The sequence below is a fragment of the Nyctereutes procyonoides genome, unplaced genomic scaffold (genome assembly GCF_905146905.1).
Source record: "Nyctereutes procyonoides isolate TBG_1078 unplaced genomic scaffold, NYPRO_anot_genome, whole genome shotgun sequence".
In the NCBI taxonomy this organism is placed as follows: Eukaryota; Metazoa; Chordata; class Mammalia; order Carnivora; family Canidae; genus Nyctereutes; species Nyctereutes procyonoides.
Genome location: NW_026575148.1, coordinates 12,939,606 through 12,967,376, shown reverse-complemented (window position 1 = coordinate 12,967,376; position 27,771 = coordinate 12,939,606). Strand labels below are relative to the sequence as shown.

Here is a 27,771-nt window from a genome sequence, read left to right as displayed (position 1 = left end):
TTTAGTGCCACCTTCAGCCCAGGGTGTGATTCTGGAGACCCGGGTTCAAGTCCCATGTTGGGCTCCCTGCATGGAGCCTGCTTTTCCCTCTGCTTGTATCTCTCCCTCTCTCTCTGCATCTCTCTGTGTCTCTCGTGAATAAATAAAATCTTAAAAAAAAATTAAGTGATCCAATGTAGCATCACCAATAATGGGGTGAACTGATATTGTGTGCCTCTCAAATATGAGGCAGTGGGAGGTAGGCATTATTGAAGTTATAAATCAATCCTGAGGAAAAAGATGAAGTTACACTGGGAGTCCTTGTGCAAGGTTATTGGCCTACACTATTAGAAGTGTTGATGTTTTGGAAGAAAAAGAATGGCAAAAGAATTCCTTTAGATTAAAAAGACAAAAGAATTTTAAGAAACAAATGCATCATGTGAATATTAATTGGATCCTGGATCAAAAATAGAGAGCTCCAAAGGGTATTTTAGGAACATTGTGGGTCCAAATGTGGATTACATATTGATGGATAGTAAGGAATTAGTGTTGAATTCTTGCACATAACAATGGTGGTGTGGTTATGTAGGCGAATGCCTAGTTTTTAGGTGATACGTGTTGGAAGTATTGAGAGTAAATTTTATGATGTCCTCAACTTATTCCCAAATGGTTCAACAGAGATGAATTAGTGTGAGTGTGCATGTGGCGCGTGCACGTGTGTGCACCTGCAGGAAAGAGAAAGCAAATATGGCAAAAATGTTAATTTCTGGTAACTAAGTGAAGGGTATATGCGTGTTCAATATGATAGTCTTCAGTATTTCTACAGCTTTGAAATTTTCAGAGGACATCATAATTGTTTCAGAATGAGTAGTATTGACTGAACATCAGTGATTTATCTTTTCTAAGTAAGGCAACTATCCTTTTTATTGATTGGAAGCTACCTGTTTCTATCAGCCCAAGATGAGTAAAAATGATAGTATAAAATATAGCTCTTAGGTCTCAAATCTTTGCTCTTGGTTTTTTGTATATTTTTGATTGTCATTGTTATTGTAGCAGGTCAAAATTGAACCTTCTCTTTGTATTCAGTATTGTTTGTGGGAATTTGACACTATCTTCATTTATACATTGGTACAGACAATCACTCAATGGCCCTTTTTAATGTAATAATTTAAACACCACACAAATGGCCATTTCTGTAAACCTCTTTATCTAAAAAACATGGTGAAGTGATTTATAGTCTTAATGTAACATTAATGCCTATTTTTTCCTTAACCAGAATCTATCCTTATTCAACTGGCAATAGTATCTGAAGTTATCTTGGGGAAACAAAATTCTCTATAAATCATCACTGTGGTTACTCTGGGATGCAACTCTGCCCTAGTTCTATGTATCACACTTTCCCTGCCTAGGGTGATTGGTTCTGAAGTTGCATAGGAATGAAATCATGCCAGTGAGTCAATGTATTAGAACTCTTTAGAAAGGGAAGATATCACTCTGAGTTAATGCTGGTAGGATTTAAACCCAGAGCTGCTGGTTGCCACCTTTTTTTTGCCACATGGATGGAGAATGCACATTGAAGTGAAATCTTATATGGAAGAAAGACAAACTGTGGAATGAAGGGAGGCAAATTCCTGATACCATCTTCTGAGTCTCTGGATCTAGGTATGCTTGAGCTTTTTGGTTACGTGAATTAATAAATAATAATACTACATCTTGATAAATTAATTTTTGATCATTATTTTCATTATTATTTATCATTATTATTACTTAGTATGAATTGTTCTTTTTTTTTTTTTTGGAATTGTTCTTAAAACTGAGTTGCAATTATGACTAAAGAAGCCTGACTAATACAATGGTATATAATCAAATCTAGTACTTGGAATTTCACATTTTTCTGATCTTAACCCAGTGTTCTTTTCAAACTCAATATTGGCTAAGACTGGGCTGTGCTATTGAATAACACTACCTCCTTATCTGGAAATTAATTGTAAGAACCAGTGCATTTGTGTTGTTCATCCATTTGCATGCTTACTTCAGTTCCTGGACAATACTTATTTTTAAAAACATAATAATATTAGTATAACAGAGGAGATAAATAGAGCATTCTCAAATGACTGGTTTATTCAGGTTATGTATCTACATGTGTAGGACAAAATGCATTTTTGCTTAGAAATGAGAAGTGTTCTCTCTTCTGTTGTCAAACTTGTTTTTATAAACTTCTCTATTTCATAGTCTTCCTTCATATGTCTGAACTTGAGCACTCTATTATTAAGTCTTCATTGGTAAACCCCTTCCCTATGATGGTACATTGTGTATTCAGTTTTGGAGCATAGAAAATACATGTTTCTTCTGTTGTTCCTTTAGTTTAGATATATGATTGACATCTTTGTGCTTTAGTGTTTCAAAAACCTTAAAGCTATCAGGAGGAGTCCTTTTTATCATCATTAATATATTCCATAGAATGAATATATTCCCTTAAGTAAATAATGATGCAGGGGGATGCCTGGGTGGCTCAGCAGTTGAGCATTTGCCTTTGGCCCAGAGTGTGATCCTGGGATCCTGGGGTCCTGGGATCGAGTCCCGCATCGGACTCCCTGCAGGGAGCCTGCTTCTCCCTCTGCCTATGTCTCTGCCTCTCTCTCTGTCTCTCATGAATAGACAAATAAAATCTTAAAAAAAGAGAGAAAATATGACTAGCATGGTGGCCTGTGGAGGACATCACTTGTATTTTGTCTTTGGGATAATCAGTATTAAGGAAACTGAAGGGAGAAGTTGCTGGTAGGTAAATTCTGGCCATGAAGATAATTTGCACCTGCAGTTTTTGTGATGTGGGTTTGAGGAAGTGGGGTCAATGACTTCTGGGCCTCTCACTCTACAGAGACTATATTTGAGAAGATGGTTTTGTGTGCCTAGTAATTGTTTTAAGGCTTAGATACTCTCTATAGGACTCTATTTCCTGGAGATGGTTCATGGAACACCTGGGTCCAAATCACCAGGTGTGCTTCTTAAAAATGCAGAGATATGGGCCCCACCTAATGTAGTGAATCAGAAACTCTGGGAATGAGACCAAGAGTTAGTCCTCTTAGAATAAGTACTCACATTTGATACTTATATTCACTGATGTCTGAGATGTATGCTATAGGCAACATCAACTTGGGCATCAACTTTGAGTTAATCCCAGACTGTAGATGACAGTCTGGGGAATAAGCCCCAAAACGTAGTCTATGACTTCCCTTGTCGTTTAGCTACTTAAATACTCAATTTATATAGCATTCAAGAGAGAGTTTAAAAATGCATGGGAATTTTGAAAAAGAATATGCTGATTTAATAAACTAAGAAGCAAGCTTAGAACGAAAGATTTTATGCATATGGTAATTCAGGGCTAACTCAGTAAATGACAATGCTATACTTTTACCTCCCAAATAATACTCTCAAGATAAATTAATGTAAAAAAAAAATCAAAGCCCAGCTGTTTGTCTTTGCCTTTTTAATAAGTCAATTATGCCTATCTTAATTATCCAATTTAAAACATTGAATAATTAAGGCACTTCAGATCTTGGTCCTAATGGCCAAATCAAGATACCTCAGACCCTATCTTCTCTAAACATCTATAAACCATAATTTGTGTGAAAATTTAGCTGTCTACTCATAGAAATTGGCAGAGAAGAATAGCCATTCTCAAAGACAGTGGTTTTCAATTCTCGATGTGCATTAGAATTACCTAAGAAATGAAAAAGCATGACCTATGCCAATATCCTACTCGAAGTCAACAAAATCAGGATATCTGGAAGGAATGCCCATTTTTTTCTTAAAGCCTCCAGATGATTCTGGTCTGAAGCCAGGGATGGGGTCCACTTCCTTAGGCGTTTCCCAGGCAGTGCAATCCGTAAGGGTCTCAATAAGTGAAGTTCAGCTAAGAACAATAATCAGCAGAGATCCTGCTTGCAGGCAGATGCAATTCATTCATTTCTCGTCTAACCATCTTTAATTAAACATTAGTAGAATAAGGGTAGTGTAGTAGGACAGGATTGTAACGCCCCTGCAGATTTTCTTTTTTTGAATCTTCGTTTCTAATCATGCCATTTGTTTATATTAGGCATAAAATGCTTCATGCTATATTGAGGGACATATGTAAAAACAGACCTGCAAAATGTATTCCTCTACTCTATGGCTTTGTTGAAGACTTTAATGACATCTTGCTGCTTTCAAAAGGTACTTGGGGGCAAGTTTTTCTGGCCTTAAAATTAGAAATTCTAAATGTTTAATAGACTCATGAATTATGTAACAAAGTTTTATTTAACGAGCTGCTAGAAAGTTTAGAGCCAAATTCTCTCCCTGAGCAGGTGTAATAGGAAATACTTCTGTATTAATATTTCCATTTTTATCTTTGTTCTTCCTTTTTCTTTCTCACCTCCTCATGACTTATCATTTTTATTCATTTTATGCATCCACTAAGTCACTATAAACTGTTTAGGAACAAGATTAGGTGTAAATAACATTTTAAAAAGTAGCCACTGGGAGCAGATGGTCAAATATTGCACCACAAAAGATGACCGTAGGGCAATTTCCTACGTGGAAGCACACTTGAATAGCATCAAAGTCAACCTTTGGAACATGTATCTTGGGGGTACTGGACTAATTCTCATGTTAAAATAAAAATATGTGTGATACAATGAACAGGCACATATACCTCAGAATAGTGTTGTCATTCTATATTTACATATTTACCACTGATGTATTGAAAGGGGCATAAAGGAGTGGTCAAGGCAGGAAAATGTATTTCTCATTTGAGAAGGAAGATCATAGGAATGAAAAAAGGGTGAAGTTTCCACTTGGGGAGGATGCCCAAAGTAAGCTTTAACAAGAAGGTGAATACATGGGAAGTGACAAATATTTCAATCAGATCATCTTTGGTATCAATTATGAGGGGACAAAAATCTAGGCTAAGTTAGATTTTTAAAAATAACATAGCTGAAAGACATCCTAATTAATATGCTTTTTTGCAAAGCACTCTGTATTGTTGTCATGATTGGTCAATTAGATCTCTACCAAGCCACATACTGAGATGCCTGAATTGCAAGTAGGCATTTTGAAGAAGGGGTTCTAGGGTCTGATTATCATACAAAGGAAAGTTATCGGTTACTAAACTGCCTAGATGGATTATGAGAAAAGGTGTTATAAAAGCAATTTGTAGTCACTGTAAACTGAGCATTCCTATGAATACCTGGGAATCTGAATGACATTATTCTTTAAAAAGAAAACTATTAGCACTAACCTAGACTTAGGGACTTTTTTGCATACATAATTTGAGACAAAGGTTTCCTCTTAGCTAGGTCACCTTTTATTTTTTATTTTTTAAAGATTTCATTTATTCATGAGAGACACACACACACACACACACAGAGAGAGAGAGAGAGAGAGAGAGAGAGAGAGAGAGAGAGAGAGGCAGAGACACAGGCAGAGGGAAAAGAAGGCTCTATGCAGGAAGCCCGATGTGGGACTTGATCCTGGGTCTCCAGGATCATGCCCTGAGCCGAAGGCAGGCGCCAAACCACTGAGCCACCCAGGGATCCCCTAGATCACCTTTTATTAAATTATTTACCTCCTGATTGATGTACAGGCAAAAAGTCTCTTTGAATTTTAAAAGAGAGCCTGGTTTTATACATGTATGTAAAGTCTGATGCTGGCTTTTAATTTATATCAGCTATATCACAAAATATCATCTTCATTTTAATACAACACATTTCTTTCCTTTGAAGACATTGAGTAGTTCTCACTGTACCTGTGGTCTGTGTAATTATTACAAAAGTTGTCTACAAAACCGTGCAAATATGCAAAAATTGCAAAATACACTCTGACAGCTAATGCTCTGAAAACACTTTATTACACAAATTACATTCAGGTTCTGAAAATAGTGTTCTAACAGTGTAACCATCTAAAAATAAGACATCCCAAAAACACACCAACTGAAGAGGAAAATTAAAAAAAAAACAAATTTAAATAGAGACTTTTTTTTTTCTTTCCCTCATCGCAATATAATGTTAGTGATTTTAAAAAAATAGAAGGAGATTTAGCAGCTTTGTCCTCACGCAGCACAAAGTTTCTCTTTACTGCCACAGGCTGAGAATGCTGACCAGGAAAGGCACCAAAGACTCACATCAGCAATGAAGTACTATGGGGAAAATACTGTGTTCAAGCAGAGGAGGTTATTTACATCTACAGAAGAGTCTCGAAAATGTAAATGAGCAAACCTTCCATCATTAGATTAGTAGTGTGATGGAAGAAGAGGACTGTTTCTCTAGTCTATGTTCATAGAAAGACAATGGCACTGTTATGAACTTTTAAGAAACTCCTCACCTAGAAACAGAAGCCAACTAAATCGAAACAAAGGAAATAAAATGTGTACAGTCCCACATAGACTAGTACAGTTTACAATTAAATACGCAAAACTCTAAACGTGCTAAAGGGAAAGGTATCTGGCATTCTTGGTAATTCTCATCAACCTAAATCAAAGCCCGGTTTTCAGGAGGAAGAAGCTGAGGCTGCAGGCAGGGGTGCTGAGTACTCCTCTTCTGATTCGCTTCCATCATCCTCATCTTTCTCTTGGTCACTTCCCTCCGTGCTAAGGCGGTCAAACCCTTTTCGGCTATAGCCCTTCCGGCTTGCAAAGAAGTTTCCAAGGTTTAAGCCTCCACTGCCCTTTCCTGAAGAAAGCACAGAATGACACAAGGACTCAGGTAAAGTTTTGCACAAATGATTCTCCGTCTCCCTGTAAATTCTTAACTGGTAAACAAATTAGAAGTTGTGATGCCAAAGGGTAGATTTAGGGAAAAAAAAATAAAAGTGAGAGAGAGAGATACTTCTCCAGAGTCAGCTATGACTCCACACATTTATTTAAATAAATAAGAAAAAAAAAAGCTCCCCGGGATTATGTGTTTCTGTAGGATTATTTCAGATTCGCTTTTCAGCTCCTGCTTTTTTTCCAGGCTCTCTGGAACTGGCATCCCTCAAGGGGCTCTTCATTTCAATGACTAGATGAAAAGGTCATCTTCACTATGACAAGTACTGACAGGCTGACCGAGTGGCAGACAATTTACTGAAGACAAATGAAGCCAGAGAAAAGGCAGGGGAAGAGAATTAGATAATACAGAAAGGCAAAGCAGAAAAAAACCGAAACTGGGAAATCGGCTGCTAGATTGACACTCCGGTTTAGTTTATGGTTTGTATTCTGCTCTTAACGCTGCGCCACACGTGAGGGATTTCATTTTCAGAGAGAAAATAAGAAATATCTCTTTGTTCTGTAAAGGACATGAGCGTGTGTGGGCTTGGAGCCAAATGTGAAGGATTCTGGAAGGTCACAGGCATACCTCTAAGTCTTCCGAGCACTCTTCCTGAACTTGCCTCAAGTTTGTGTTCAGAATCTGCTAGAGAAAGATGGCACATTTCAAAATGAGTCCCAATCACCCTCCTCAACCATGGGCTCAACTTTCAGTACAAAATCAGGAATTCATAAATGATCAAAAACAAGGCCTGGATCTTGTCTGAATGCAGTTCTAAGGAGAAAAGGAGTCAATAGATTCTTGTGATGTATCTGAGGGCCAGAGCTGAGTTTGAGTCCTGCCCGTGTCTCTTACAGGTGGGGCAATCTCAATAATAAGTTGCTTCTCTGAGCCTCATTTAGAGAAAAGAGTGACCAGTAGCAATCCCTACCTATCTGCAAGGTTTAGATGGGAGACTGCATGGGATGTGCTGAGAACAGTGCGCCTGGTACATCCGCAGTGCACCTGGTACATCCACTTACAGTGGCCAGTAAGTATCAGTTATCTTTATTAGGACAAAATTAAACTGCCAAAAATTTGAAATCATCGGGAAGCTCTGGTTATTCATAATTCAAGAGTTTTTGTTTTGGATTTTAGTCTTTCTATTAAGAATTAATTGAGAAAGCTTTGGATTCACGTAGATCACTTCTCTTTTGTAGAAGACTTGACTGAAGGACCTGAAATGCTGGATATCTTCAGTCATAAAGGTGACCCACATTCTCACCATGGTGCTGTCCATCTCCATGAAGGTCAGACTTTCTTTCTTTATTCGGGAGGCAGAACTCCCAGTGGGCTTTATTTTTTTCCCCTTTGCTCTATAGCTCTCTGCAGTTTTTGTCTTCCCTTGAAAGCTACTCGCCTCAGGGTTGTGGTCATGGAAGTGAGGCTTGGGGCTCTCCCAGGGCCTCTGACCAGGAGTGGAGGCAGCATCGTGAGAAAAGCTAGCAAGCAGATGAGAGAGGAAAGGTAGGAGAGTTGGTGTGGAGAGAAACAGGCAAGAAACAGAAAGGATCTAGGGAGGGCGCTGGAAGGCCAACAAACCAGACTGTAAGTTCTATGAGGATGTGGGACCGTCCTTGGTTGACCTCTTATCTCCTGTGCCTAGCACAGTGTCTGACGTGGAGCTGACACAAAATAGCTGCACGAGTTGAGTAAATATGGAAGGTCTTTTAGGAGGATGACTAAAAATCCTCATGCAGCGGACAAGAGCAATCCAGAACAAATGCTGAAAATGGGTGAGAGGCTGGTCTACTTTTAGAATCAAATGCATTAGAGAGAACCACATAACACTGCTATTTTCCTAAATTACACATGATTGAATAATGGTAATTTCATACGGTGTGACCTAGGTCTCTGCCTTCCTAACACTTTCCCGTAAACTCGGGGTTCTCTAATGGCGCCATGTCACATGTGCTTAACAGCAAACAGGAGAGACTTTTTGACTCCCCAGCCACTCCTCCCAGTGTGGGTAGATTACCAACATTCCTGCTGCCTGCCCTCCCATCTCCCCTCTGCCCCCCCAACCCCCAACCCCATGTGTTCTTGATAACCTGTGTATTTATCACTGCACTTAAACCACCCTCTACTGTTACATTGATATGTCATCTCTTTCATTATGTGTCACCTATTATGGAAGCTCCATTTATTCATTCAGTCATTTTCCCAACAACTATTTATCAAATCCCTAGGGCCGGAAACTGATACTTATGCTGAGGATACATCAGTATACAAGCAAACATGCAAGACTCCTGCTTTTTGAAGCTTTCCTCTAACTCCAGGTAGACAATGGCTGTGTTACCCTTTGCCCCTGCTTATTACCACAGTTCCATGCCTATAACAGGGGCTCAAAAGTTCTTTTTTGAAGAGTTTATGGTGTTTTTTTGCAGAGCTTTATCGATTGCAGATCAAAAGCAAACCAGCCCTAGAAAAATTCCCTTTCACGACTTATTAAATGGAATCCTCTGTTTTATATCTGTGTCCTTTTCTGTGTCAGGGCTTTGCCATGGGCACTGAATCCCTGCCATGGCCGCCTTGGCCTGAAACAGAATCAGATGCTATTTCTTGATCAAATGCTGCCTCCCACCCTGGCCCATGGATTCCTTCCCAGACGCAGCTGTGGACTCTTGCCTTAGGACCTGGGGACCCAGCCAAGGGACTGCTCCTGAGAGGTGAGAGTCACAGGTCAGATTATTTCTTCTTTTATGTGAATGTCTTGAAAGGAACTCAGCTCCTGGGTCCTATACAATAATTATTTGATAAAATACTGACTCCATTACTGTACCCTGCCTTGCCTGCTAAAGGAAGGCTGATGGCTTCACAAAAAGTTGTGACTATTTAAACACTACCCAATGGTCTATTATAGAAATAGTTGCTTTCCTGAGAAAGTTGAGGTTTAAGACAAGTATCCTCTCCGACTTCTTATGACTTGTATTACTTTACTACCAAATGATTGTTCCTCAGAGTGATGGGTGATTAACTGAGCACATACTATGTGGCAGCTACTGTGATAAATGCTTTATGTTTATTATTTTGTTTAATTCTCAGACAACCTTGTGAGTATTTTATGCCCAACTCTATAGATGAGGAAACTGTGTCTTGAGGAGATTAAGTAACTTGCCCAAGGTCATGTAGCTAAGAGCTGAGCCAGGACTAGGAGGGGAAAATATAACTCCCAAATAACTGACCCAAGTATTTTGACGAGTGAGCTGGTTTCTAACATCAAGGATCTCCTCCTTCCTGACCTAGTTTATACTGCCTACTTATCTATACCGTTTTGTATGGAGATATTAACTGGGCTTATGCCAATTGATAAAAGGCAGTATTAAAGGTTATATTTTTTAATGTAACTATCCAAATTTTCTGAGGCTTCATATATCTTTTTCCACTGTGATACTAATTATAGACAATATATGGAACATACACAGTAACACCAAAAAAAGGCAGAGAGCACTTAAAAAAAAAAAAACACTGAAAAAAATCACGACAAAACTTTGAGGATAATCAGGCCAAACACTCTTTCAAAGGTAGGTTCCAAGTTCAAGGGGCTCATTTTACTTGCCTCCAAAGGCCTTTGATTTTTTCCACCGAATATATAAGGCAATGGCCAGCAGGACAACCACCGGGATAACCAGAAGGGTTGTAATGAGAACAATGGGCACTCCCAAGCCCGGCTCTTTGATCAGTTTCTGTTTCTCTTGCATCTTCTGCAACTCTGTGGAGGCGGGTTTGTTCTCCATTTTGGTTTCAACAACTGCCTCGGATTCTTCAGGGAAAAAAGAGTTCACAATATTCAACTGACTCAACGACTCCAAAACCACCCCACCCACCCCTACCCAGGCAAATCAACAACTGCTCATGAAGAACTTGTTGAGTTTCAGTGCATGTGGGGTTCACATTTCAATATCTGGACCTACCAAGCTACAGTTACTGTTGTGATTAATTATTTCCATCCAGTGGTTTCATACCTTTACATTGGTTTTCTTTGACTCTGCCCTTTATTGCCTCTTGAGCTATAGTTCTGAAAAAAATATATAGCCTCCTCCTGCATTTTTTTTCCAAAGTTAAAATGCCCAGGCAGCATGGTACAGGGCAAAGGAACTGGTGTGCGTACTGGCATCAAATGAATCTGGGCTAAAATCCCAGTTCTCCTATAGAACTAGCTGTATAACTTTGGGCAAGTTACTTAAATAATCTGGGCCTTAAGAACCTCATCTTTAGAACTGTGATGGTAAAAATAAACATCTCCTTCATAAAATTGTTGAGTGTAAATGTTTATTATACAGAAGGTGCTAAGTATGTTTTGAATATTTAGGGTTTTTTTTAATATTTAGTTTTTGAATCCTGTTAACGTTCAATGGTACATCACATGTATAGTTGCATGCATTAATTCCAGTATTACAAACTGGGAAAAGAACTGTGTTCTTTTCAGGTTCTTTTTATACAGTTCCCAGAAAGCCATTAAGTGTACGTGGATGTGCACTGTATATCATTTTGTTGTTGATGAAAACAGCTTATAGAACAGTTCTCTGATATTGACTGGTATTGGGTAGATATTAGCCCTTAAGTGGCATTTTGCGAACCGAGATAATGAAACCATATAAGCTGCTTCAGGGATCTTAATAACTACAGACTTGAAAATGAGGTTCAGCCTTAAGACATTCTTGCCCTCCAGAAGCACATATGTGTACGTGTACAAAAACCCTAGTGTGCAAAGGCTACAAGTTGCAATCAAATGTTTGCCAAAAGGCTCACAAGGTTTCTAGAACTTCAGTTTCTTGGTGTACTCTCCTGCCCCCTAATACAGAGTGAATCATATGGCCTCAGGGAAACTTTGACCAAATGGCAGGAATAGGTGGTCTAACACAATCAGGAAAATCTCTGGTTAATATGCATGGGCACAGCTTAGTGGCTTGCTGGACATTTCTCCAAGGAAGCATTTCTCAAATTACTTAAGATACTATAAACACAAATTGCAATGCACACAAATGGCAGGTCCCAGCTTTTTGCTTTCATGTTCTGAGCCAGCTTCCTTCGTGGTCTCAGTCATATCTCCTGAGCACTTGTGTTGTTTCAGGCAGTGTGCTCACTTGATCATTACACCAAGCCTATGAGTAGGCACTATTAGTATCACCATTTTACAGATGACCTCATAGTCCTCATTTCCTTCCCTGTACTATGGTTAAGACCATCATTCCTCTTCTCTGTCCACTGGAGTGGCTCTTCAAACTTCAGGAGAGAAGGAAAGGGATTGGTTGATAGATATAGATGGTTCAAATTTAACCTGTCTACATCTGTTTCCAAGAGGAATGTATGATTCTTACTTTTCCTGCTCACTGTCCTGTCTTTTTTTCATTACGGTGGAAGAGATATGTAAACTGTTCTGTTTTATTTAAGCTCCTTCTATATTTAAGTAGGAAAATAACAATACATAAGGATAGAATCAAAAATAGACCAAAAAACCCACCCAAAAATTAAAAAAAAATTAAAAATAGACCAAAGATGTGGATTGGTAGACAAGAACTTGTTGCCATAAGGAAGGATTTGTTTCTATTTGAAGTGACTATAACCGGGGTAATTACACAGCATTTTCTGTCATTTAGTGGGTTTACCTACACCAAAGACGATGGCTGTACCAGCTCGTATCTTGTTTCCTTTATAAGGAAGAGCTAGGACTGGGCTCCAGTAAAAGGAAACAAGAACTTGGAAGTAGGTAGCCAACCAACAGAATCAGTTTAGCCTTCAGAGAGTGTGCTCAGAACGAGGTAATCAACTTGCCAAGGAACATACATGCACGGGACTTTAGAAATCCCTGAATTCCATACCCCTTCTGGGACTGTGAGTGTCATCTACTAAAAAAATACGTGAACATTCTCACTTCTGGAACTCACTGAAGTATGCTTAGATTTTAAAAGATACTCTACATTTTAAAGAAACAGGATACAAAATTTAAATTTCTCAGTCTAAAAAAAAGGAATATTGTTGTTCCTTCTGAGGAAACTTTGTAAGTGGAGTAAACAGTTATGATTTAAGACTCTAGGAATTTCATTCAAAAGCATTAATAATTCAGGGACACCTGGGTGGCTCAATGGTTTAGCGCCGCCTTTGGCCCCAGGGTGTGATCCTGGAGACCTGGGATCAAGTCCCACATCAGGCCCCCTGCGTGGAGCCTGCTTCTGTCTCTGCCTTTCTCTCTGCCTCTCTCTCTCTCTGTGTCTCTAATGAATAAATAAATAAAATCTTAAAAAAAACCCAAAGCATTAATAATTCAAATTCTGCCACTTTTACTCTGAATTCTTTAATTTGGATCATCCCTGATGAAGGAGCGGTGAAGAAGTTCTAACATCGGGTAGAAGCTGGGGCTTCTGGAAGATAGAGGGCACCTCATAGAGTGTTTTCTATCATGTAAGGTGCCAGATGTATTCCATTTAAAACAAAAATGTCTTCAAACAAGCTCATCTGGTATCCCTACAGATACTTGGAAATAAATATAATTAGCACCGATGAGATTTTTCTTTTCTCTTTTCTTTTTTCTTCTTCCTTCTTTTCCTTTCCTTTCCTTTCCTTTCCTTTCCTTTCCTTTCCTTTCCTTTCCTTTCCTTTCCTTTCCTTTCCTTTCCTCTTCCTTCCTTTCCTTTCCTTTCTTCTTCCTTCCTTTCTTCTTTTCCTTTCCTTTCCTTCCTCCCTCCCTCCCCCCTTCCTTCCTTTCTTTTTAATGCAATGTGCTGCCCCTATAACGTGTTGTTCTCTATAGGTCCTAAGATGCTAACTGCGCTGGTGAGTTTTTCTTTTATTGAGACTGGTTTACCATCACCATCTTTTATTTTGGGGAGGGAGAGGTGAAGGCTATGATTTTGGTGGGACACCAGCATACCTGTTTTGTGCTTAGCAACTTTATTGGAAAATCCCTTTCCTAAGTTTATTATCATCACAAATTCTCTTATCCCTGCAACTCCCTGTGAACACAACACTGGTTCCAAAGCGTGGCTCTTACTCATCAGTTATAGGACCATTCACAGTGGGGGCAAGTATCATCAGAGGTTACTCAAAGTTGGAAATTTATAAGGTTGGTAAATCTGGGGTGTTTCTTCTCTTATGTAAGAAGTAGTGTAAATCAAGCTTCCAGATTTTGATAAAAGACAAACTTTTGGAGATTCAGCATGATTTATATTCCCTTTCTGTAGTAAGAAAATACTCTTTGAAAAAAAGGAAGATTTAAGAGAGTCCTAGGGGTTCAAAGTGGACTAGGAGAGACTTCATTTGCGTTTGGCTATTCCTATTAACATGGGACTGTCATGACAAGATATTTCATAACATTTACTATCCGACCACAAGGGTGGGAGGTTTTCTGACCAAATGCAGTCAGTGATGTGCACTGATGAAAGAGGAAATGGCCTGGGGAGAGCACTTTTCATCCTTCATTGGCCATTGGCCAGGCAAGAAGAGATCAGTGTGCTTGAGCTGCTCTCAATGAGCCAAGCAGTATAATCTGGATTTTTTTTTGGTGGGATTTATTTAAACAGAAATGGTCTGAGGCCACTTTGAAATCCCAGAGATTTCAGAATAAACTAGAACCATCCCCAACCTGTATCTCTTGGAAGAATTTATGATAAATGGATTGGTGATATTCCTTTCTCTTCAGTAGTACAGTAGTACAGCCTGGTTAAGAGCTCAGGCTTTGGTGCCAGACAGCTGTGGCTTAACACTTGGCTTGACCACTTTCTATCTTAGTAGTAATTCTGATACTCAATTTCCTCATATGTAAAATGGGGGATAATAGCAATTATCACACAGTTGGTGTAAGGATTTGTTAACTCAGTCATTTTTGTACAGCTCATTGTTTGTGCTCCATAAATGAAAGCCATTACTACTAACAATATCTTTAGAGCAAACAACTCACCAATAGTTCTGTATGTAACAATCATAGAAAAATAAAGGATCAGGAACTCTTCAATAGGGCTGTGGCATGAATGCCACTCAGTAGAGTCACCTGGGTTGAATCTCTACAAATGTCAAACAATTGCTATTTACTTATTTTATAATATTATCTTACCCCTTCCAACCTTGAGCCGGCTATATTCTCTTATCTGCCTACATAAAATCCCTAAACTCCCTCTTGGTTCTTGCTTCTTTGCATCTCTTTCCACCTGCTTTCATGAAAAAGGAAAACAAGTAAGCCTAGGGTTAGGTCTGAATATCTAGGTGAATCATTTGTAAAGCAACTAGTAACAGAATCACTTTGCTACTTAAACATTAGGAGCACCTTTAGTCAGTTCTTAATTTCACATGACCACATCAAAACCCTGCCGATAGCAGAATGTACACGTATACACTGGTCCTAAGGAAGGGAGAAAATAATTTGACTGGGATTCCTAATAAAACCAGTGGTTGTTTACTACTAGCTAAATTCCATTTCCCATTCCCAACTGTTATATACTAGAGCTATACTTACTTGTATATATGCACATACATGCACACATGCGTGCGCGCGCACACACTCACTCTCTCTCGCTCTCTCTCCTTATAGGTTGTAAGTGTCCTGAAGTCAGACACAGTTTCATTCCCCCTAAGCCTGTTAGAGTAACTTATCCTTAGATAGCCTTCGGTCTATGCTGGCAGTGAATGGTGCTAAGATTGGAGCTTAGCGAGCAGCTCATCTTTTCAGGCCCCTATCATAGTAACTCACTCATTTAGACTAGAGCCCATTAAGGAAGGCCTTTTCCAGTATACTGGAGGGTATTTTTCCGCTTGCCTGACCTTAACGTACTTCTAAAAGTGACTGACTTTTTTTTCTCCCTGTCTTTGGCCCACTTGTTACAGAATCACTTTCTAGCACCTGAAATCGGTGAGTTTGAGCTCATTATTACCACTCCATTTATCAGAGAAAACAGTAGCAACATACAAGTTTAAAGGCTCCGTACACAGTAGAAGTTATGGATAATTTACCAGATTATATTATGTTTTTAGTCTGATCATTTTTTAAGTGAAATCAAGAGCCATGAAAGAATTCAGCACAAATAGCCTTGGGTTTCAGAGTCAGAAGAGACCAACCTTTGATTTCCTGGACCTCGATGCCAGCCTTTTTAACTGATCGATGTTCTATTTCTGTAACATAGCACAGGAAAGGAAAAAGAAAGTCAGAATCTCTGAAAAAACCTGAAAACTTAATTTTGACATTACTTCTGCTCGGTAGAAAATATTTCCTTAATTCATCACATGCATGATCATATTACAAAAGAGTTTAAGAGGGGATTCCTGGGTGGCTCAGTGGTTTAGTGCCTGCCTTTGGCCCAGGGCGTGATCCTGGAGTCCCGGGATCGAGTCCTGTGTCGGGCTTCCGGCATGAAGCCTGCTTCTCCCTCTGCCTGTGTCTCTGACTCTCTTTCTCTATCATGAATAAATAAATAAAATCTTAAAAAAAAAAAGAGAGAGTTTAAGACAAATCACTAATAAGGTGCCAGGCCCATGAATCTTGGATAAAAATCTCCTAGCAAAAGCTGAAATATTTCTAAACTCTCCCTGTTTAAAATGAGATCTTCCTTCTGGAGTTCATAATAGTTTATTATTCCTGAAATATCAAGTGGTTCTGTTTTCATGTGGACATCTAGACTGATTGCTAAATCTTCCATGTTTGGTCATCAGTCTTCTGGCTGACATAAATAGATTTGACTAGTTAAATACTAGAATGCGAATACTTAAGACATCTGCGTAGCTTCCGATGGCAATCTTGACTGTTCCGAAAGTACTATTTTTGAGATTTATTATTCGGTTTCATTCTGAACTGTACCCAGAGGGTTTTTCTCTTTCAAAGCTGAACACTATGTTGCAGCACTTCTCAACCAAGGGATGTGTCAAAACCACTTGGGAAGCCTTTCCAGAAGACACATATTATTACCCTTCTTCAGTCTATAGATCATGAGTAGGATCTGGCCATGTGTGTTATAAAAGCCCTCTCCAGAGGACTTGGATATACATCTCTGTTGAGTACAGACCACTAGGGTGGTATTAAGATCCTTAGACCAGAATCTTAATGAGTTTAAGCATTATTGCTACCTACAAAATGAAGATGCTGTCTAGATTTCTGAGATCTTTTCTAGCTTGAGAAGTATTTATTCATTTTTTCTTATGCTGAAAAGCCTGGGTTTAGTCTTGAAATTGGGAATTATCCACTCTTCTCCTTACTTTCCTGTCAGCCCATACCCTCTGGTTCCTGTTTGAGGAGACAGGTTGTGAGAAAGCTATACTTGCCAGGGGAATGGGAAGCTATTGCTGAAGTAGAACAGGCCATGCACACCTCTGTGTACTCACCCTTACCTGAGTCCTTACTACAAAATAGCAAAAGCTACTCAAAGGACAATTCTGAAGATTGCAGTTACCAAATTTACTTGGGCTCAAAGATCTGTATGGTATCTGATTAAAGTTTTTGGACCCCTGATTTTACTTTTCTTTGTTATGACTTACATTTTTTTCCCCCTGTTATAATTGTTATTTATCTTCGTCAATTCAAATTCCCTTATTTTTCTCTATCTAAAACTGCCTGTTGCAGCTCCTGATGCCTCACATTTACCATCTTCAATTCCTTTGCTTAACTCCTATCTTCTCCTATGGTTTGGACCCTGCCATATTTTAAGAGCACCACTGGACTTTGGGTTTTGTGGCCTACTAAGCATTTATTACTGTTGAATTTAGAAAGCTTATGTCTTTTAGTATGATAGCAGAGGCTGGGTTAGTATGCTTTTCACGAATTAGAAATGATGTCGAAATTGCAATTAGAAAATCCCCACACTAGCTGGCTTGGTCCCAATAGAGAAGCTCTTCTGTCCCCAGACATACTTTTGAGTTACATGAAATAATAGTTTGGTATTTTGAACAAAGATGAAGTCTAAAGGGAAAACGCAGAGTGCTTCCTGCTTGGGATAATATGTGTCTGACACCAGTACTGGCATGCCTTGATGCTCAGCAGTACTGAGAGCTGAAGAGCCACATGGGGAGTGATACCAATGTGGAAGCCAGTCAGCCCCTCTGCTTTGCCAAAGCCATCATCTCCCTCTGGAACTAAGCGGGAATTAACACTGGCTTTCAATGTAACAGACATTACTCCAGGCATCAAGAATTTCCTGTGGAGTATCTGTGGAAACAAGGGGATAACTGCCAGGAAAAAAAAAAAAGTTTCTCTCTACTTTTTAAAAATTAATTTAATCCCTGAAATGAAGCCAAACAGGTCTTTTAACAACTACGAATTATACTTTGATTTCCCACTCCTATCAATAAAAAGAGAAGGAAATGCAAATATTTTGTCACATGCTTTTAAGCAATAAAACTGAGGGACAGTACAGACAGTAATACTGTGAAAACCATACTTTCGGTCAAGGCAAACTTCCATACGGTGTTGGTGTGAGCATCCCCAACATACACAGTCCCATCTTCAGATGCAGCGATGTCGTGAGGCATGTCAAAGTGCTGCCAAAATAAGAAGCACACATGAGGGCGGTGAGCCTATACCTGAATTCTTCATGAGAGAGCAGAAAAACAAAGCAAAGCACACAATAAGCCTGTTAATCAAACCAAACAAACTATAACTCTGTCACAGCAGCTCTAGGCCAAGAAGAGGTATTCACACATTCACTGGCACCAACTCTAGTGTTCATAATTTGATGTGATAGAAAATGCAAAGGGACCTTCAGCACTGACTTCTAAGTCTTTATTTATTTATTTTAAAAATATTTTATTTATTTGAGAGCGTGAACAAGAGAGAGAGCATGAGCGGGGTGAGGGGCACAGGGAGCAACAGACTCCCTGCTGAGCAGGGAGCCCGAGGCAGGCGCTCGGTCCCAGGACCCCAGGATCATGACCTGAGCTGAAGGCAGACACTTAACCGACTGAGCCACCCAGGTGCCCCACCTTCAAGTCTTTTAAAAGTGAATGTTTATAAGATTTAGTTTTTCACAGTTTTGTATACTGGCGTCACGTTTATCTACCTATGTATTTATGTTTTTGCCTTCATGGTTTTTTTTTTTCTTTTAATCACTATCACATTGCCCGTTTTAACCTATGTAAGCAAAAAAGACTCAGTATTACTTTTTGTTATTATTCCCATCAAGCTGTTACGTGTTTCCTGAAAAACTATATATTTCTGATGAGAAGAGTCGGGGCATTCAGACTATTTCTGAAGGGCCCACAAGAAGATAGGCAGCCGTTGTGGGCTTTGGTGACTATGAGGCCCAGGGTCTGCAGCATTTTCAGTCAGCATAAGGAAACAAACTGTTAGCACCAAGTACTTCCTGGGCTTTCTCACCTACTTCAGATACACAGTGTTTTGATGTCTTTCTTCATGACATATTTCCATTCCCAATCACCACCATCTCAGTCATGAGGACACAAGAGATAAGGGAGCACTTTCTGTGACTTTCTCAAGGTCACCAGACTAGTTCCTGCAAGAGCAGCCTTAAAATGTCATGCTGCTGCCATTTCTTGTCTGGCTACTGAAGCTTTCAAAGGTGCCACGTGTCCTCCAGTTGGCAGGACATGGATGATTTCTTTCACCTTTGAGGCTAGTAGGCCTGAGTATACAGTTCTCAAAAATATGACCAGTGCGTATGAACAGGACCAGATCCCGACTCTGGTCTTGTCAGACCACATCTGCCCACTTCAGTTTGCTTGAGGACAGAGCGCACTAATGAGTCGGGACAGACCACACGCTGTTGGAGATAACTGCGCTACTTTGAAAATCATCAACAGTTTGTCACACTGAGAAGAAAAATGAGACAGCCATGCCAAGGAGGCTCATTCCTTTGTACTTTCAAATGAGCTGTGACAAATGTGCATGAGAAGAACAGGAAGCCAGAAATCAAAATGTTGCCTCGTTGGAATCTCACAAGCCAGTCAATTCAATGTTCATCCTTATTTTGGGTTCAACCAATAGGTGGCAGCAGGCTTGCAAATTCTAGGCAGATCCTCCCCTGTACCAAAAACCCGTTCTTAGGAACTGCTTTGTAAAACGGGTGGTTGTAAAGTGCTTCATATTTTCTGATAGGAAACATAGTACAACAGAACAAAGGTAAGGGGCGGGGGAAGTGTGTGAACTACTCTTTGGCTAAGGATTTTCCTTTATATAAATCGGAGTATGTGGTCAATTCAAGTCTACCGTCACGATAAACCTCTGTCTGTGGTTCTCAAACTGATCCAGGGAGCCAAGGGTTCTGCTGGAAATATTCTGTGGCTGTTAGGGGGCTCCGAGGGAGGATAGTGGATAGGACTTAGGGACCTCTGTTCCTGCTGCAGTCGGAAGCATTCAACTGTAATCTTTCTAATGAACTTTTTTACTGCTTTGTGTCATTTGAAACAGAAAATCACATTGTAAGCTTTAGGATTAAGCTTGAGGATTTCAGAGTTGAATGGATTTAAAGATCTTCCATCCAAGCTTTGTAAACTCTTCTGGGGTTTCTTCTCTCTTCTCTTGAGGTACCCCTCCCTGACAAAGTAAAACTGACAAGAATGACGGCATCCCCCTTGGGGCATCTGGTGACCCAGCCCATGGCAACCTGCTCTCAAAATCTTCTATTTTGTCTTAAAAATGCATAAGGGATTTGCGTTCTCTGTAATGTAATTATGTTTGCTTTAACACCAAATAATGTTTAAATTTGACATTAAGTTTTAAAAACAGTTCTCTAAGAAGTTGTACCAAGTTATGCTGTAGTTTATACCAACGTGCAACCTCAGGGGATTAAAAGGTTAGACACATTTTAGGGTCTAAAGACTTGTGTATAAGGTCGAGCTGTGCTACTTACTCTGTAGCTTTGGATACATTATTTTGCTTATGTGAACTTTGACCTCAAATACTGTCAAATATTGTAAATTTTAATCTCCACTGTTAAGGTTGGAGAAGCAACATAAATCTGGGCTCACTCTTTTTTTTTTTTTTTTCCTTTTCTTTTTGGGATGGAGTGGCAGGGATCATTCCTTTCCAAACAAGCTGCCTTGCAAAAGTAAGAAGGCAAAAAAATGCCAGCCTGCAGGATGTGCATGCAAGCAGATGTTAGGGACCATAGTCTTTCCTGTGATTATGGGGAGACGAAAGTGGGAGGTGACTATGAATCTTTTGCCCTCATACCTTTGTGATACCATTTGATAGAACCATCCTCCTTATTGTCCTACTGTCTTAGCCTCCCTGCACAGACACAAAAAGGGAGCTCATACATTCAGGCATAAACTTTCCTAAAGAACATAATAGAAAAGGGAGAACCGAAGTGCACACGGAAGTAAGTGGTGGGTGGGCAGGCACAAACAGAGGTGCAGACACAGCATGGAAAACTTGATTTTTGTTTTGAAGGAAGAATCTCTTCTTACGTAGGAGTCGATACACCATGCGATTTCCTTCACCCCATTAAAACTCTGTGCTGAGAAGGTAACCAAACAGCCGTTCTGAGATTCACAAACGGATTTAGCTCACTGAGTCAACACAGAACACATTTCTGCATTTTGGCGTAATATCAAGTCTTATTTATTGAAAGGAAAAGCACATATCACCTTAGAGTTAGACTCCAAGTTTGCTGTACTGACTGACAAATTGTGACTTATTCATTGCTGAGTGTCTGCTGAGGGCTAGTGTTCAGGTACAATGCTTTCTGAGGTTTTCATTCATGGCTGCACATATTTTTATGAGAATAAGACTCATTTAGAACTTAGCTTCTCGTGTAGCACATCGCTTTGGTTTCTAGATGCATATTTGAATGAAAAATTAACGTCCTCGTTGACACAGTGTATCACCGTTAAGAGAAAAATCAAGGCAAACAGCATGCCAGGACAAAGCAAAGACCCGAAAGGAAGTTAAGTCTCTCGCTTTATTAATAGGTATGAGGGAGTTAACTTAAAGGGGCACAACAATGAAGATCAGAGAATCAGTAAGGATCTGAAACACTACTGAAGTAAAATATATGTTCTCAATGTGATGAATTTCGTTCAGCAGGGCTACTATGATTAGATACTTGATTCCTCATTGCTTTTTCAGGTGATAACAGTGTGAAAAAGTCCTATTTGTTGTGTATGAATAGAAACTCAAAAAAAAAAAAAAGGAATTTGTATTGCAGTCTTTGGTTCAGATTCAGTTGGGTTCAGTTCAGATCCTCTAACTTTTGCTGAAATTCCATTTGAGGGAGAGGCTGTGCATGCAGGCTACGCCCTGACCCATTCACCGTCATATCCTTAGTGTCTATCTAGCATGGTGCCGGGCACAGAGTAGATACTTAAGAAATCTCTCTAGAATGAATTCTGACAAATCCCAGCCTAGCTGTCAGTATTCTAAAGACAGATGTCTCAAATTCTGAGGCATTTTAAAGATTTTTTTTTAATTTAGCAGATTTGTTATTTTAAAGAATATTTTAAGAGTCATGAATATGGAGATACAGTTTGTCCCCGGCTTCATTCAAGTTACATTTTGATTCAAATAAAGCCAATATATCTTTACATGTTTTGAAAAATAACTCTTATTTGCAGCATATTAGCAGGCTGAATTTTCTAAAATGATCTGCCACAAGCACATTCAGGCAGCGTATGCAAATGTTCTCATCACTCTGGCAATCATATTGCACAGAAAGTACACTGAAGAGACAGCGGGCAATGGGCACACCAAACTAGTCAGTGCTTTGTAAAAAGCACTATTAGAATAAGCACCAGTAATCCATTTACAAAGTCAAAACTAGCCTTTAGTCTCTGTCCTAAACCAACCCTTCAGGACTTGAATAAATTCCAGAAAGTGGTACTTTCAAGTCTTGTTGCTCAATGCAGTAACAAGCATACAAAAAGCAAACAGGATTTCTGTTGCATCCAAGAGAACTACAAAAGTACAATTTAACATATTGTGGTACCTTCTCTTCTTGGATGTTGGTATTCCAACTCCAGTGAATTTCACCCTGCTCTGGTGTGCAAAGTCTACTAAGAACCTTAGAAATGCAGACACTGTTACTTAGCATCTGAAAAAACTGGTCTAAGAATGGGCAAGGGTATTTATTCTACATAAAACACAGTTACAGGAAGCTCCTATCAACCTAGCTAAGAAAGTTATCACATTTCCTTACAGCTTTAAAAAGTTATCCAAGTACAAATCGAATGCCAAGATTCATATTTTCGTTTATTCCCATGACCACTGATACGTAGGCAATGTGTGTGAATACCTTGCGCACTGGCTTGAAGACATCTATGATTTCCCCACTGGAAAAGTTCATCACAAATCCCTGGACGGGTTCTTGGTCCCCAAAGTAAGGCTTCCCATTCACCGCGAAGAGCAAACCTGTGATGATACATCCAGTTAATCTTTCTATAAAATACGGAGAAGACTGGCCTTCAAATATATGCATGTATATTACACAATTAACTTCAAGTGGTTGGCCTAATCCTTACAATCGAAAACAAAAGTAAAAAATAAAACACTAAGCAAATCTATCTTGAGAAATAGGAACGGGGCAAACAGGTTTGGTAAGGCACAAACCCCCTTATAATAAGAAAACCAGGAACTGCAAGGCCTTTTCTACCTACGAAGCCTGTAAAATCAGAAATGCGCAGGTAGTGATATCGATACAGATGATACAGGTTTAGGAACAGATACAGATACAGAGACACATGGATATCACAGACACCCTAGTGAGTCAATCATTGTGGGACAGCAGATTGTTTAAAAAAATAAGTGCTATGCTATCTACATGAGGAGAATCAGAGAAAAATACACAAAGGCAGCAAGTGAAGTTACAGTAGAAACAGAATCATCTGATTTCAGATAACTGAAGTTTGAAACTGTGAGATGCATACTTCAGATAGTCAAAGACCTATTTTTTCCTAATTAAAAAAAAAATCAGACCATTAATATTGATTCCGTGAATAGTTTTTGTAGCAAAATTATATTTCTTAATATAGTAGTGCTTATACAAAATAATAGAAACTGTGATGTGTGGGGTTAAATAAACACTTCGGATGATTGAACATTATGTCTTAAAGACTTAAAACACAATAAAATAAACATCACACTGAACTGCCATCGAAGATCTTTTTAATTTTTTCTTCAGTATTTCAAGAAAAGGTTGTTTAGCATAACATACTAAGAAAAAAAAATCAGCATTGTCTGCATCAATTACTATTGTGCAAGATTGTAGAGAGAAGCCCAATTGTGTAATACACTTTGTCTTTGCTTAGATTCTGTTTTTAACCAGATTTTCTCTCATCTTCTCTCTTAATGTTTTTCTCCTCATATTTATTTTTATTCACTTATGAACTTGACCAACTTCTTTATTAAATGAATGGTCTTGCCAAGCTTATTCTGTAAGTATGAAGTAAAAACCAACAAGAGAATTTCTTTCTCACTGACATTAATGAGAGTCTTTCATTACTTTATAACCTATTCCTTGTGGAAGCCAAACTTGGTCACCTGAGTCCTTTAAATTCCATTTCCTAAATATCCTGGGGGCTGCTTAGGAAGATAGCAGGCATATGCAACCTTAATAGTATGAGAAACGTAAATATAATAGTGATGACTACAGATAGCCTATGCTCTTTAATAGAGGTGCACATATATCTATGAAATATATTGTAAAAATTATATGTACATTTTAGAAATATATTTTCGGTTGTTCAAGTATTCGTGATTTAAAGAAAACTCTTATGCAAGTTATTTTGTAATATGAATCAACTGGAGCCTATAAGTTTATATCATTTTTCTGATTTTCTTCAAGTCAAGAAAATCTATTTTGAAAAGGAGAAAAAAAATTCCGGGTTTTATTGGTCATTCCTCTTGGCATTTAAATACAAGCCTCATTTACTTTCCATATTTACCTTAAAAAAAAAAAAAAAAGAAACTTGGCCACCGCTTTTGAAAAAAATGTGAAGGCAGAAGGATTTTGAATGCTGATTTTTTTTCACAGATACACCATCTGTGGATGATGTGTGAAGACATAATATGAATCATTTAATAACTAGAGCAAATGATCATAATTAAGGAAAAGTGAAAATCAATGTTTGGGAACAATTCTTGAATTTATTACAAACAGTTAAGTTTGAGTTCTTTCCCATTCGCATTTAAAGAACGGGGTCTCATGAGTTGAAAATGATTTACAAGGCACTAACAGTTTTAAAATAATTAAGATCTGATATGCATCAGATAAGGCATCTGATAAGGCATCTTCAATCTCTTAGAAAAAAAATCATTAAATGAGCATATTGACACAAATAATAAGACAAATAATTTTTAGGGACAGAGTAGTGTAACATGGCAAAACACAAAAAATAAAGATGAAGTACCTGGTATATATGAAATCGCAAATACATTTCTTCCAAATGAGGCATGCTTAATCTCTCGCACAAATTCTTTGGTGTCAGTTTTAAAACACTGGATTCGACCATTTTCCCTGTCCGCTACGCATAATTGGCCCAGATGAGGCACAAGAGCCAAGCTGTGAGGAACGCTGAACTGGCCTGGTTTAGGATTGCTTCTAGAAGACTCTAGAGAACAAAGAAAAACCTCAGATATACAATTTGTAAAATCACCCAGTCTGACTTTAAGGTTTTCTAATTTTCTAAATTCACGGTGGTAAAACCTTGAAATGTCCGGAACCAGGGGGGAAAATAAGGTGAAGCAGTTTATAAGTTTATTCCATAGTATCTCTTACCCACAAACACATTATGGACTTTCTCCCTATTTGAACAACACTTTTGAGTTGCATTCATTTTTCTTCTTGCAAGACTGTGTGTGGGTGTGGGTGTGTATAAGAAAATCGCCAACTGGATGTATACTGAGGCCCTGCTTTTCCCACTGCAGGGGACAGTAGTACAGTTATATCCTCAAGAATGTGAGGGGTGGCCGTCCTTAGTTCTTAGTATAAATGGCGAAGAATAACAATTAGAGATCAAGAGTCTTATTGAGTTACCTTCTCCCCACTGTGTGATGAAGTTTCCAGTTGGTGAAAACTGCACAATCCGACTGTTGCAGTAACCGTCTGAGACATAGATGGTTCCAGTGTCTGGATCCACTGCCACATCAGTGGGTTGACAAAAGTGATTCTGGTCACTGCCTGGTTGCATGCTCCTTCCCAGGGTTAACAGTGGGCCCCCTTTACTGTTTGGATCCAGTTTGAACACCTTTTTTACAAGGAACAAAAATCTTAACCAATTTGCATGGTTATTACAGGTACACACTGACTGGCTTAGACTACTTTCACAGGCGAGTAGAGTGTAAGCTTTCAGAGGACTTATTTAGAAGAAGATACTTAGGAGAACTGGATGGGACTCGGAAAATCATCACTTGGTATGGTTCCTTCATTCTTTAAGTGAGGCTCTTAGAGATGAAGTGATCTGCTCAAGGTCATCCAGGTAATTAATGGCGAATGGAACCAGCTCTTGGAGGTCTTGCTTTACCCACCTCACACTTCCTTTTTTTTTGTCTCTCCTTGGCTAACAGTACAATGCTCTCCAGCTAATACAGGAGCAATTAATGTTCACTGAGATGATGTCTGAAGACCAGTGTAGTTACGCCCTTTCAGTTCCAGGGTTTTTCCCTAGTTTTCATACTCCTTTGCCACCTATTCATAAAATGGATATTAAAGCTCATCTTTTGAGAGGAAGACCTTCTGGCTATTCTGTGGTGGAAACACAACCTCCTTTAAAAACAACAAAAATGTGATGTTTTATATATAGACGTGTATGTACCTGAAGATCTTGCCTGGATTTATAGGAGATTAAGGTGGTTTAGGGAAAAACAACAACAACAACATCCAACACAAGGGATAAAACAGAACTAAGACCTGGGGACACAGAAAAGCAAAGAGAGGGAAGCCTCACATCTGGCCCGAAGCCTCCTGCCAGCCCCACACAGCAGGGTGACTTGATTCTTTACATATTAGCTTCTCCCAGCCCTGAGTTCTAAAAGAAACATTCAGATGTGGCAGTTCCATTTTCTCGTTATCCACTTACTGGGCGACAGAAAAAGGCCCAGACAGCTCCAGAGTGTTTCAAAAGCATAACTCCATTAACTTCTATTTGAATAACTGCCAAATGGAAGATTACCTGATGCAGAGCCACGTCTGTGACCCAATAGTTTCCATCTTTATCTACACTCAAGCCATGGGGCAAATAAAACCTGCAAAATGAAAACCATTGTCTTAATTATATAATTACTCCCAAAGTATACACAAGAGGAATTTTTTTGCTAATTAATCTATAAAGGTAACGCAAATTTATGAATTGATAAATGTGTACCCACCTTACTAAAGACCAATATAAAATAAATGAAAATACCTGTTAAAATAGAAACAGCCCTTGACACGTCTCAGGTGGTATTTATTTAATCTTTGAGAAATCTATAAATGAAGCCTACAATTATAAAGAGTCATTACAAAACATGGTATATGTGTGTGTGTGTGTATTTTTAAAGATTTTATTTATTCATGAGAGAAATACACACAGAGAGGCAGAAACCTAGGCAGAGGAAGAAGCAGGCTCCCTGTGGGAGCCTGATGGGGGACTGTATCCCAGGACTCTGGGATCATGACCTGAGCCGAAGGCAGATGCTCAACCCCTGAGCCACCCAGGCGTCCCCAAGGTATGGTATATTAACAACACAAATAACATCAATTTCAAAATGAGTTCAAAAATCATATAAACATTTTTAGAAATGTGTATAAAGCAAATTGTCTAGAAAAATATAAATGGGTTAATACAGTTTGAATAGCATCAACATACTTCAAGGTAACGTAATGCTGTATTAATATAAAATATTAAATTATTAATATTAAAGACCCAAAGGAAACACCTTCCAGCAGACATGCTCATCTAAGCAGAGTGGTGTGTTGAATAATCATTAGAGAAGGTTAATCTATTTAACAAATCAGTTGGGATGATCTGAGTACGAGAATTAACTCTAAACTCACAGGCTTAAGGAACTTAGAATTAACAAACACATGGGCAAGATCTTCATGTGGTTGTGATCAAGTGACATCTG

The 27,771-nt window shown here is 38.9% G+C and overlaps 1 protein-coding gene across 15 annotated transcripts in view; it reads right to left on the bottom strand.

Moving 5' to 3' along the window:
• Nucleotides 1–5,841: 5,841 nt before the first annotated feature.
• The window catches only part of PAM (peptidylglycine alpha-amidating monooxygenase), a 273,946-nt gene continuing 252,016 nt past the window's right edge, over nt 5,842–27,771 (bottom strand). For 5 of the 15 annotated variants that reach the window (XM_055312764.1, XM_055312766.1, XM_055312762.1 and 2 more), the window contains 9 exons: nt 26,838–26,910; nt 25,703–25,913; nt 25,077–25,277; nt 22,964–23,079; nt 18,155–18,254; nt 15,846–15,899; nt 10,357–10,560; nt 7,347–7,403; nt 5,842–6,683 (listed from right to left, as the gene is read on the bottom strand). In XM_055312764.1, the coding sequence (XP_055168739.1) occupies nt 6,502–6,683; nt 7,347–7,403; nt 10,357–10,560; nt 15,846–15,899; nt 18,155–18,254; nt 22,964–23,079; nt 25,077–25,277; nt 25,703–25,913; nt 26,838–26,910 (1,198 nt within the window). In that variant the 3' untranslated portion in view covers nt 5,842–6,501. The remainder of the gene's footprint in view (nt 6,684–7,346; nt 7,404–10,356; nt 10,561–15,845; nt 15,900–18,154; nt 18,255–22,963; nt 23,080–25,076; nt 25,278–25,702; nt 25,914–26,837; nt 26,911–27,771) is intronic. The other 10 variants (XM_055312767.1, XM_055312773.1, XM_055312768.1 and 7 more) reach the window with 5 other exon arrangements.